Consider the following 12,247-nt stretch of genomic DNA (forward strand, 5'->3'; position numbering starts at 1 on the left):
TATTTTGCCTCATTGCTCCACTTTTTAAAATGTAGTTAAGCCTTTTCAGTTATAGGAAAGAAAGAATATTATGCCGTATTTAGTTTATGTTTCTTATGCTTCAGAGATTGTTAACTGAGTTGCTTGACATTTGTAACAGAGAAGAGGGATATATTTCAGTGTTGGTAAATTCTGAATTTTGTGTGAGTACAAGAAATCTGGTTTAGATGGAACCAGTTTTGCCTTTTTTAAACATCTGAGATACTTACATTTTACCTTTTGAGCACAGTACTATTTTAAAGAATGTTTTGATTTGAAAATCAGTTGTAAAAAATTCCCGTTTATCTGAAACGGTGTGAAATATATGTTAAATATTCAGGCAGTCTTAAAGTTCTTTGTGCCTACATAAAGTTCTACCTTCTAGAATAGGGACCAGCTGTCATCTGTATTTCCATCAGTCTTTCATCAGGGTCCATGGAAATAAACAACCAGGTCACCTGACTCCGCCTCTGAACATCCATCTGCTCAGTTCCCTCTGCATTATCACATGTGTGTAGGTTGGTGCAACATAGTAATTCATCTGCTCCATAGGCCCTGAGTCTCAGGACATGTGATATATTCCTGGGAAGGAAGGATTTTAAGATTGTCAGTTGGTAAACTTACCTGCTTTGTGTTTCTGTCCTTTACAACCCCAAGACCCCATGAGGACATACCAGCCAGTTTTGCTGAGGTCAGTGGTGAACACAGGTCCCCTTCAGTCATATCCCAGATTTTCTTCTTGGTGTCCTCCTTCATATCTCCTGTAAGTGTTGTGGTGGTCTTTTAAAAGACTTGGCAGCTGTCTTGCTAGACTAGAAGCTGATAAAGGAAGAATGCGTTAATACATTTAATAAGATAATGTATTTGTTAAGGTTGTAGTGATTACATGTGACTATTAACTGAAGATTGGTCAACTTCTAGTGTCAACTTCTTTGAATCCATATGACTATTAACTGGATAGTCTTCATTTATATTCACACGAAATAACACAAAAGTCAGTTTTACAGATTTTCTTATGTGATCACTTGTCAAGCACTATGAATTTGTAGAATTGGATCAATATCGTCTTTTATATTTCTATAGCACAGTGTATTGAACTTTGTAGGTTTAAGGTTATTCACTATTAGCAAAACAACATTTTCTCCCTGTTCCTGTCAGATGGAGAGGGTAAAAGCAAATAGTAAATTTAAATAAACACATTAGAACTGTAAAAGAACTTCTAAGTGAACTCTCAAATACTAAATTTAATTTTTATATATACTTTATCAGTGAAAGAGGATATGATCTGAAAGCCTGAATTTTGTGAAATTTAAAGTTATCTTTTTAAATTAAAAGCACATTACATACTTAAAAATATAAACATTCAAATAGTTCATAAGTATTAGTTATAGAGAGGTTTCCTATACTTTTTAAAGCCATTGTAATTTATCCATTTATGAAAATTCATCAAGTAATTGCAAAATTAAGAGCAGGTTGAATAGAATTGAACTGGTTATTAGCTTTTATTAAAAAGAAATTGCAAAGAAATTTAGTTGCAGGGTTGAACAGAGAAATTCTTATATAAATTTTGAATAGAAATTGCTTTTAAGTCGTTCTTTTGAAAATAACTTACGTCAAACTTTTTTAAAAATAATTTCTTATATTTTTTAAAAAACCCATTTTACTGAAGTCTAACTTCAACTTGGCACTCCTACTTGCTAGTTCAAAGATTTTTGGCAACCCACTCCAGTATTCTTGCCTGGGAAATCCCGTAAACCGAGGAGCCTGGCAGGCAACAGTCCATGGGGTCACAAGAGTTTGACATGAATGACTACACCACCACTGCCACCCTGCATAACTATATCTACCCCAGAAGGGTCGCTGGGATCTGTCCTGGTCAGTACTGCCTCCACCCAACAGAAACTGATCTTTGGCATCTTATACCTTGGATTAGTTTCGTTTGTTTTTGAACTTGATACAATTGGAATCATATAGTGTGAACTCTTTTGTGTCTGACTTTTTTGATTAACATTATGTCTTTGAGTCATCCATGTATATGTCACCCCCCCTCCCCACTGCCCAATCGTGTATATTCCATTGTATGATTATACTATCCTTTATCTCTTCTACTGTAAATGGACGTTGAATATCTTACCAGTTTGGGGCTAAAATAAGGTTACTGTGAACTTTTAAAAATCTTTTGGTAGAAATAAGCATCATTCATTTCTGATCATTTCTGCACAGGGATGGAACTCCTGTGTTACAAAATATATGTGTCTAACTTAATAGTAAATAGATACCTAGAGTGCTTTTAAGGATATTTAGGAACTGTCAATCATTGTATCTTTTACTAATGATAGCTCTTATTATGAAGTGGACTTATTTTTCTCTAGCTTTATGTGAACTCTAAAGTTGTTTTTCTAAGAATTATGAAATTTTCCTATCTGTTAAAATTAAGTAGCCAGTTTTCTAATTCCATTATGTGTTTGGTTCATGAAACTTAACATCTGTCCTAACCCCACTGAAAGCAAGTAAGACACAGAACCCTCCTGTACATACTTATAACTAAGGAAATACTGAAATGGATTTTCAAACAAATTGCTCACATCATATAATGAAGCCTTTTACTTTATTGTTGAATTTTTAGTAACCTCTTTGACTATCTAAAATCTTGGATATGTTTAGTAACAAAGTAGTACTTCCACATTTATGATGAATGTTTCTTGTGACCTTTATCTGGGTTTATATTAATCTGCTTGCTGATTAAGTGAAATCATTCACTCTAGAACATAGGTACTTGAGAAATTTTATATTAATCTTTTTCTCAGTCTTTTTTATAGAGCAGAGATGTTCTATTGAACTATAATGTTAGCTCAAATTTTAAATTTTCTAGTGAGTGAAGTGAAGTCGCTCAGTCATGTCCTACTCTTTGTGACCCCATGGACTATAGCCTACCAGGCTCCTTCATCCATGGGATTTTCCAGGCAAGAGTACTGGAGTGGGTTGCCGGTTTCCTTCTCCAGGGTTTCTTCCCAACCCAGGGATCGAACCCAGGTCTCCCGCATTGTAGGCAGACTCTTTACCGTCTGAGCCACCAAGGAAGTCCTAGTAAGGCATATTAAATAAAGTGAAAAGCTGATGAAGTTTGTAAAATATTTTATACCGATATCTACAAAATACTATTTCATTGCTTAATTAGTATAAAATCATGAGATATTTTACATTCTTTTTCTCATGCTAAATTTTTCACATTCAGGTGTATTTTCACTTTGTATCTCATTGCAGTTCAGACTAGTCACTTTTAAAGTACTCAGTAGCCACATGTGTCTGGTGAACAGTAAGGTTATAAAGTTACATCTTGGATGTTTTAATAAAGATACTTCTTTAGTTAAATTCATATCCATTAAAATATACTAAAAATTCAGTGCAAAGATTTCATGCAGATGCTAATTTGGTTATGTTTCTGTAGGTCTCAAACAACCTGTTTTTCCTTCAGTATAGGAATAAATAACATTTTTAAAATTGAACACGAGATTAATGCAATTAGCCTGCATTTTGGGGTCATTTGTGTGAAAAATGTGTCTTTCAACGGTAAAATCAAAATGTCAGATCCACATTGTCTCTCCTCCTCTAGATTATATGCTAGTAGAATTTTATTTTTTTTTTTTTAAGCATGGCTGTTTTAATTTTAAGGTGATAAATTGACATATGATGTAACTTTACTATCTTCCAAGTAGAATAATGAAGGGAGTGAAGTTGCTCGGTCGTGTCCAACTCTTTGCGACCCCATGGACTGTAGCCTACCAGGCTCCTTCGTCCATGGGATTTTCCAGGCAAGAGTACTAGACTGGGTTGCCATTTCCTTCTCCAGTAGGGCAACTCAGAAAAGGTTGTATGCATATAAATGTATCTATGACTTTTTATTAATTAGGATATTCAAAGAATACCTAAATTTTGAGGGTTAATGTTTATTCATGAATATATTTGCCAAGTGAGATGACGCGAGATCTGTAAGCTGTCTTACTTGAACTTGGGTCAGATTTTGCTACCACTTTGGTTTGTTTTAAATTTTTTAGTGTTCAGAATTTGGAATGTGAATAAAGAAATACTAATTTATGACAGTGGTCATTTGTGGAAGGCTGTCATAAGTAGTAAAGCTTATTAAGCAATACTTTCCATAATTGCATGTGTTAACAGTTATTTTGTGTTCTTAATATAAGGGGGTGTGTGTGTGTGTGTGTGTGTGTGTGTGTATGTGGTTCCTGATAGTGGCAATATTTCACAAATGTATACTCACCTCCAAACTCATCATTAAATATGTACAGCTTTTTCTAGCTAAATCTTTTCTCAATAAAGTGGTTTAAGAGAATGCTGGATGTCTAGAAGGAGCTCATAAGTATTTATAAGTGTTTGTTGACTAAATAGTTATTGAATGTGTATTTTTCACTCCCCAAATTTTGCCTTATGGACTTTCTGAGGCAGGGAGTATTTGAAGGAAGAGAAAACAAAATCTTCAATTATATTTGTAATAATACATTTGATAATTTGAATTAGTTAAAAGTAGTTTATCAAACTGATATGTATATCTCAATTAAGAGTAATATGTAGATATGAAGTTTTCTAAAAATAGAGTGTAAGTATTATGATCAGGTCTTTCATCTTTTGAGTATACAAACATGCATTTTTCCATTTTGTTATAAAATAATGGTAATCAGCTTAAGAAGTACGTCTATAAGAGATACCTTGTGTTTCTGTAAAATATAGAGATTCATTGTGTTTTAAAATTACTATGAATCAGGCAGACCTTGATGATTTTTAAGAAGTAATTTCTATATGGTGAATTAAAGGTTGTCTTTCCATCTTATATAGATATTTTCTTAATGTAGTTTTGGAAAGTTTCAGTTTTAGGTCATCTGTAATAAAGTGATCAAAGACTTATAGTACTGAGGAATGGTATTTGTTACTCTAGAATACATTCAAAGGAGGTGGTCTAAGTGTTTATTCCATTTTAGTGTTGGTAGCTTTTATGAGATGAGTTAAGCAGTCTTTCCTGCAAGTCTATTTGCAAGCTTTGAGTTTTATATTATGCCTTTATATATTCAACACATTATAACTGGTGACCATATATACAAGTATTTCTGTAATCATTTTCATTAGAATAGAAAGAATTATGAGATTTGATTTCTTACTTTTTCCACTGCCATCTGCTAAATCAAGTTTTAGTATTTCATGATTGTTATACAGTTACTGTAGTAGCTTCCTAACCACTCTTTTACCTTTTAGTGTTTATTATCTAATATGTTCTCCACACTACAGCACAATAAAACTTTCTGAAGAGATAATCATTACCCTGAACACAAAGACCTTTGCCCACAAGATTAAGGCCGGGCTCTACTTCTGCCCGGTCCTGCATCGTATTCCATTTGCCTCATCCTTGAGCATGTTAACTGCACACTTCTTATACTGCCACGGTTGTGGCTGTCTTCATCTTACTTGTGTTGTGATCTCTCTGTCTCTCTAGTTCTTTTTCTACAAAAACGCTGTGCTTCCTGTGATTCATATGATCACCCTAGAGAAAGGAACAAGCGCCCTCTTCCACTCTCTCTCAGGAGTTGATGAGTACCATTCACACAGCATTATTTTATTGATCTTTTCAGTGAGATTGTAAACTTCTAAAGGGAAGGGATCATTTCTTTTATAAATTTGGGATATACAAAGCACCTAGCTTGATGCCTCCCATATACAGGGTAGTAAGTTAAAGTGTTGATGAAAAAACAACTTCAGGGTGTATATACCCTGGAGCTTTAAAAACAATCAAAGGATTTAAAAATTCATCCTGCATTATATTATGTAAGTTATTTAAACTTATTGTGCAGTAGTTTTTGCATGCGGTTTGTGTGAAGATGAAATGATAGCGTGTGTGTCAGAAATCTGTCGGTTCCAGAGCTTGACACAAGTGTTTGTGATAGTCCCCACACTGAATTTTGTTGAGCATGTAAATTTCTTTGTCTTAATGTGAAGCATATAGAATGTTGTTCAATATTCCTTACCTGAATGACAGCAAGGTTGATTTAATGTTAGCTGATTGTGTATTCTAAGTTTCTTTACTGTTCACCTGAAACAAGAATGAAAATACAGATGCCTTTGGTGAAAGTAATGAATTACCTTTTTAGAATGATTAGTTTCAAAGATGAATGAATTTAAAAATCTTGTTAACTTTACAAAATTGATCCTTAATTCCTCATATTGAATTACATTAGGGTTAAATACAGTTTTTTTAAGGACATCTTTGCACAGATTTCCATAAATTTCCTAAAGGTGACCCCATCTGTGTCAGTTCTGTTTCCTAGAAGTATTTAAGACTAAACAGCTTACCTGGCTAGTGCAGGTTTTTAATAGGACTGAATTTGGGGAAAGTTTTTTCCTTTGTGATATAGTTCTAGTGCTAAGAGAAGTATTTTGGAATAGCACAAGTTTCTGCCTTTCAGAGATCTTTTACCCCTCAAAAGCAAAATCTGAGTGTTATGTATACATTGATAATAGCTATAAATTAGTTTAAAGAAAGAGAGATCGACATTCAAGGGGAAATGAATTTTCATGGGACCAGCATCCTAAACCACGAATGCTGTCATCACAGTGTTTTCCAGGTGGTGCTCATGGTAAAGAACCCACCTGCCAACACAAGAGATGTAAGAGATGCAGGTTCAGTTCCTGAGTAGGAAGATCCCCTGGAAAAGGCAATGGCTACCCACTCCAGTATTTTTGCCTGAAGAATCCCATGGACAGCGGAGCCTGGTGGGCTGCAGTCCCTAGGATCACAAAGAGTCAGACATGACTGAGGTGACTTAGCACACACACAGGCACTGTCATCACACATAGAATAGGCCCTGAAAATGTGGACCCATTATGGTCTTCTTCTTTAAATGCTCAGATACTGGTGACACAAAGTAGTGACAGAGACTGTATTAGTAAGAAGAGGGAATGATTGTGGTCTCTAAGTCTTCCTTGTTGTTTAGCCACTCAGTTGTGTCCAACTCTTTTGCCACCCTATGGACTGTAGCCTACCAGGCTCCTCTGTCCATGGGATTTCCCAAGCAAGAATACTGGAGTGGATTGCCATTTCCTCTTCCAGGGGATCTTCCTGACCCAGGTATCGAACCTGTGTCTCTTGCATTGGCAGATGGATTCTTTACCACTGAGCCACCTAGGAAGCCCAAGTCTTCTTATTCATAACAAACTATATGCAGCTGAATAACATTCTTTCGGCAACTAAATAGGCTTGGGAGGTTAACTTTATAGGCCGCCCAGGTGTATTTAGGCAGTCAGTATAGAGGGCCCTTACTTTGTTACCTAGGGTATAAAGTTTAGAAAATATTAAGCATTTTCTACTTATATTACAGACAAAAATTCTTAAAGACAGTCTGTATCTATTCTAATAGAGATGGATATAACCTGAGAGAGAAAATTACTAAAGTTGTATTGACAAGTATATTCAAAATATATGCATGGAGTTATTGTATTAATGCTGAGTTCTTGCTAACTTGCCATTTTCATGGTAATTTCAGGAAGTAAGAAATGGATAACATTTTTGTTTTATTTAAGTACTCCCATGAGTTTCTGTTAAGGGTGAAAATGTCATTACAGTATTTGTTAGAAAGTCACATACACTTTAACGCTAGTCTGATGAGCACAGAATATTATTGTTATATTTTTGCTTAAGTCTTCTATAATAGCATAGCTTCTCTTCCTCTTGGTTATGTTAATGAAAGATGCAGATTATCATGCTATTTTCCATTAGAAAAAGTCTGAAATGAATATATGTGAACTATTTAAAACATTCAACTTTCAAGATTTAGACTTTTTTTTCCTGACAGCCTTATCACATAATCACCAGTCACTAGCTTATAAGCTTGTATTTTAAAAGAAAACATCTATAAGGGATAGGATTCCCATTTTCTCATTGGAGGAGGCAGAAGTAGTTTGTTTTCTTTCTTGGTTTTACAAACAAAATAATTAACCCAAGGGATATATTTTTCTGTTACCTCTAATGCAGACAGTTAAAGAATAGCCACCATCATGGTCACAGTTCAATACGTGATGAGGAAAATGCTGGTCTGAGAACCATAAGATTTATATTTGACCCATAGCTCTCCACGCAGATTGTTAGCAAATTGCTTAACCTGAGTCTCAGTTTTCTGACCTGGAGGAAACAGCTACCCATTCCAGCATACTGACCTGGAGAATTCCATGGACTGTATAATCTGTGGGGTTGCAAAGAGTCAGACACGACTGAGCCACTTCCACTTCACTTCAAAATGGGGATACAATCTACATCACAGGAATATTCCACAAGTATTGATAAATGAGGCAATAAAGTTTCCTGTCACAAGTGTAACATTCTAGAAAGAGAATGTGACAATGTTGTTAATTCTATATTTTTCAAAAGAAATAAGTTTACAGATAAGCACTGTTTACTCAGTAGAACACCCTTCTAAATTAGAACTTTTTCTTCCACACATGATACATTTTTCTTTTTGTTGTTGTTTCTCCTCTACTTTAAGAATGTTTGTAAACTCTGGTCATACTTTTGAATGCCTTTCAAATTTGAACCAGTTAACATCTGCCACCTACTGACCCAATTCTCTCCACTTCCTCTAATCCGGCCCTCTGCAATACACAGTTGCTTGCTTTTGCTGGGTGATTAAACTGGCCTTAATTTGATTTTTCCAAAGATCTGGATTAATATAGGGTTAGAAAGAGCAGCTTCTAAATGCGTCTAACCTATAAAGCAAGGTGCGTAGCAATCAGTAATAATTTTTCCCTCTAGAGAACAATTAGTAAAACCCCACATGGACTTACTTTTTCTTTAATTGTCTAGCATTTATAGTTTTAAAAGTGATTTCCGTTCACACATTCAGGTTTAAAAAGCACTTTTTTTTTAGTAAGTGTGAGTTTGTGAAGTGACTCACCACACATGTAGGTACTTCAAAATGCATGCCTTTAACTACTATTTGAATTTTTAGAGATTTGTACTTTTGCTGACTGCAAGAAAATACAAGGCCTAGTGCCAGTTCTTACTGGGTCAAGATTTTATTTTAAAGTACCAACATTTCCTCAGCTTTTTTGATACTTAAAAAGTCATACAGATTTTCCTGCAAAAAGTTTTAACAGGCTTTATTCCAGTAAGAAAAATTCAGGATGCTTATGCTGTGGTAGTAACCAAAACTGTGTACAGTGACTCTTCAAAAAGACAGGAGTTGTAGTGCCAACCGCCTACCTCCATTCATTTGAAAATTTGAATATGACTTTTGATTCCCTCCAAACTTAACTACTAATAGCCCACAGTTGACCAGAAGCCTTACTGCCAAAATAGCTAATTAACATATATTTTGTACATTATATGTATTATATACTGTATTCTTACAATAAAGTAAGCTAGGGGAAGAACATGTTATTAAAAAAATCATAAGGAAGAGAAAGTGCATAAATCTGTGCTATATTCATCCATATGGTATGTTTACATCATTTCTTAAGTTGAATTGTCTGTCTACGTCAGTATTGTCTTGTATGACGTAAAACGCTATAGATGTTATGTGCATTAACACTAGACATCAGGCATGAAAAGATAATGAGAAAAATTCATATTTACTCACAGGTATAACAATTCAGGTATTGATAACAAAGACCAGTATGATTGCTTTATGGTATCCTCATGTAATCAATACAGTTATTTCACAGTAGCCCAACCTATACACTAATGAATGAATCATTATACAATTTTTATGGCATTCTCTATTAGGTTTATGTTTGTGGGCATACTATATAGTAATATAATTCTCTGAAAGCAAAGTTGTAAGAAGTGTTAAAACTAACACATCATTAATTTTATTTTAAATATCCCTCACCTTATCACCAGTCTATCATTTTATGCATTCATGACGTACTTTTTTCTTATTTTTTTGACATTTCTAGTCTATGTGGTTTGTCTGAAGCTATTTCAAATTATAAAATCTCCAAACATTTTCCAATATATTTACTGAAAAAAAAAATCCATATATAAGTGGACCCACATGAACTGTGGTGTTGGAGAAGACTCTTGAGAGTCCCTTGGACTGCAAGGAGATCCAACCAGTCCATTGTGAAGGAGATCAGCCCTGGGATTTCTTTGGAAGGAATGATGCTAAAGCTGAAACTCCAGTACTTGGGCTACCTGATGTGCAGAGCTGACTCATTGGAAAAGATGCTGGGAGGGATTGGGGGCAGGAGGAGAAGGGACGACAGAGGATGAGATGGCTGGATGGCATCACTGACTCAATGGACATGAGTCTGAGTGAACTCTGGGAGTTGGTGATGGACAGGGAGGCCTGGCGTGCTGCGATTCATGGGGTTGCAAAGAGTCGGACACGACTGAGCGACTGAACTGAACTGAACGTAGGGTCAACTGTGTTTGGTGAATTTGTTAATAAAAATTGCCAAAAGCTAGACTACTCTATGGAGAAGGAAATGGTAACCCACTCCAGTACTCTTGCCTGGAAATTCCTACGGACGGAGGAGCCTGGTAGGCTACAGTCCATGGGGTCGGAAAGAGTCGGACACGACTGAGCGACTTCACTTTCTTTTCACCCTGCATATATGGAGAAGGAAATGGCAATCCACTCCAGTATTCTTGCCTGGAGAATTCCATGGACAGTGAAGCCTGGCAGGTTACAGTCCGTGGGGTCGCAAAGAATCAGACATGACTGAGCGACTAACACACAACACACAGACTACTCTAGAAATATATTTTTGTTTAAAGAGGCTAGTGGAGGCAGTAAGAACTAGTGTATATATGTGTGTGTATTCAGCATAGCTCTGGGTGCAGAAAATTTGGTCATTTAAAAAATTTTCAAGAAATGATCACGCTAATTGACCAAGGAAATTACTTTGACCTTGTGGAGACTTAATGGGTAGTGGTTTGTGGAACGCATTATAGCAGCACACTGACCTGAATCTGAATCATGGTGTACCCTTACCCGTTGTGTGACTTTGGGCAACTCACTCCACAGCTCTGAGTTCCAGTTCCTCCATCTGTAAAAGTTGTCGTTGTTCAGTTGTGTGTTTGACTCTTTGTGACCCCATGGACTGCAGCACGCCAGGTTTCTCTGTCCTTCACTGTTTCCCGGAGTTTGTTCAAACTCATGTCCATTGAGTCGGTGATGCCATCCAATCATCTCATCCTCTGTCACCCTCTTCTCCTCCTGCCCTCAGTCTTTCCCAGCATCAGGGTCTTTTCCAGTGAGTCAGCTCTTTGCATCAGGTGGCCAAAGGATTGGAACGTCAGCATCAGTCCTTCCAATGAATATTCAGGACTGAATTCCTTTACAATTGGTTTGTTTGATCTTCTTGCAGTCCAAGGGACTTCGAAAAGTCTTCTCTAACACCATAGTGCAAAAGCATCAGTCCTTTGGTGCTCAGCCTTCTTTATGGTCCAACTCTCACATCTACACATGACTACTGGAAAAACCGTAGCTTTGACTAGATGGACCTTTGTTGGCAAAGTAATGTCTCTGCTTTTTAATAAGCTGTCTAGGTTGGTCATAGCTTTTCTTCCAAGGAGCAAGCATCTTTTAATTTCATGGTTGTAGTGACTGTCCCCAGTAATTCTGGAATCCAAGGAAAGAAAGTGTGTCACTTGTTTCCATTGTTTCCCTGTCTATTTGCCATGAAGTGATGGGACCAGATACCATGATCTTCATTTTTTGAATGTTGAGTTTTAAGCTGGCTTTTTCATTCTCCTTTCATTTTCATCAAGAGGCTCTTTAGTTCCTCTTCACTTTCCGCCATAAGGGAGGTGTCATCTGCATATGTGAGGTTATTGATATTTCTCCTGGAAATCTTGATTCCCACTTGTGATTCATCCAGCCTGCCATTTCTCATGATGTACTCTGCATTTAAGTTAAACATGCAGTTGACAACATGGTCATACGTTTATTTTCAATTCTTAGTTAAGAACAAAAACACTATTTATACAATTATTCTGATGAGAAAATATGACTTTCATTAGAGATCTTATTTATTGTCATATGACATACTCTCTAGGCATGCAGCATAAAAAAGAGGGGAAACACCTGACATCCATTTTCACTTTAGTTTGACTTGACACATTTCAGGAAACTGAATATTTGAAAAACGTTTCTGTATTGATTAAGATATAAGTAATAGAATACTTTATTAAAATAGCTTAAATAATCAGTAGATCATCTCACCCAAC

The 12,247-nt window shown here is 35.9% G+C and overlaps 1 protein-coding gene across 10 annotated transcripts in view; it reads left to right on the plus strand.

Annotated features, from left to right (window-relative positions):
- LOC139176037 (mothers against decapentaplegic homolog 7-like) overlaps positions 1-12,247 on the plus strand; it is a 211,195-nt gene that overhangs the window by 19,272 nt on the left and 179,676 nt on the right. Inside the window, exons 3-4 of one of the 10 annotated variants that reach the window (XM_070786405.1) lie at positions 676-781; positions 1,720-12,243. The exons of 8 other annotated variants lie outside the window; for them this stretch is intronic. In XM_070786405.1, the coding sequence (XP_070642506.1) occupies positions 676-781; positions 1,720-1,824 (211 nt within the window). In that variant the 3' untranslated portion in view covers positions 1,825-12,243. Of the gene's footprint in view, positions 1-675; positions 12,244-12,247 lie in introns of those variants that run through there. One more of the 10 variants, XM_070786411.1, reaches the window with a different exon arrangement.

The sequence above is a fragment of the Bos indicus genome, chromosome 1, assembly GCF_029378745.1.
Source record: "Bos indicus isolate NIAB-ARS_2022 breed Sahiwal x Tharparkar chromosome 1, NIAB-ARS_B.indTharparkar_mat_pri_1.0, whole genome shotgun sequence".
In the NCBI taxonomy this organism is placed as follows: domain Eukaryota; kingdom Metazoa; phylum Chordata; class Mammalia; order Artiodactyla; family Bovidae; genus Bos; species Bos indicus.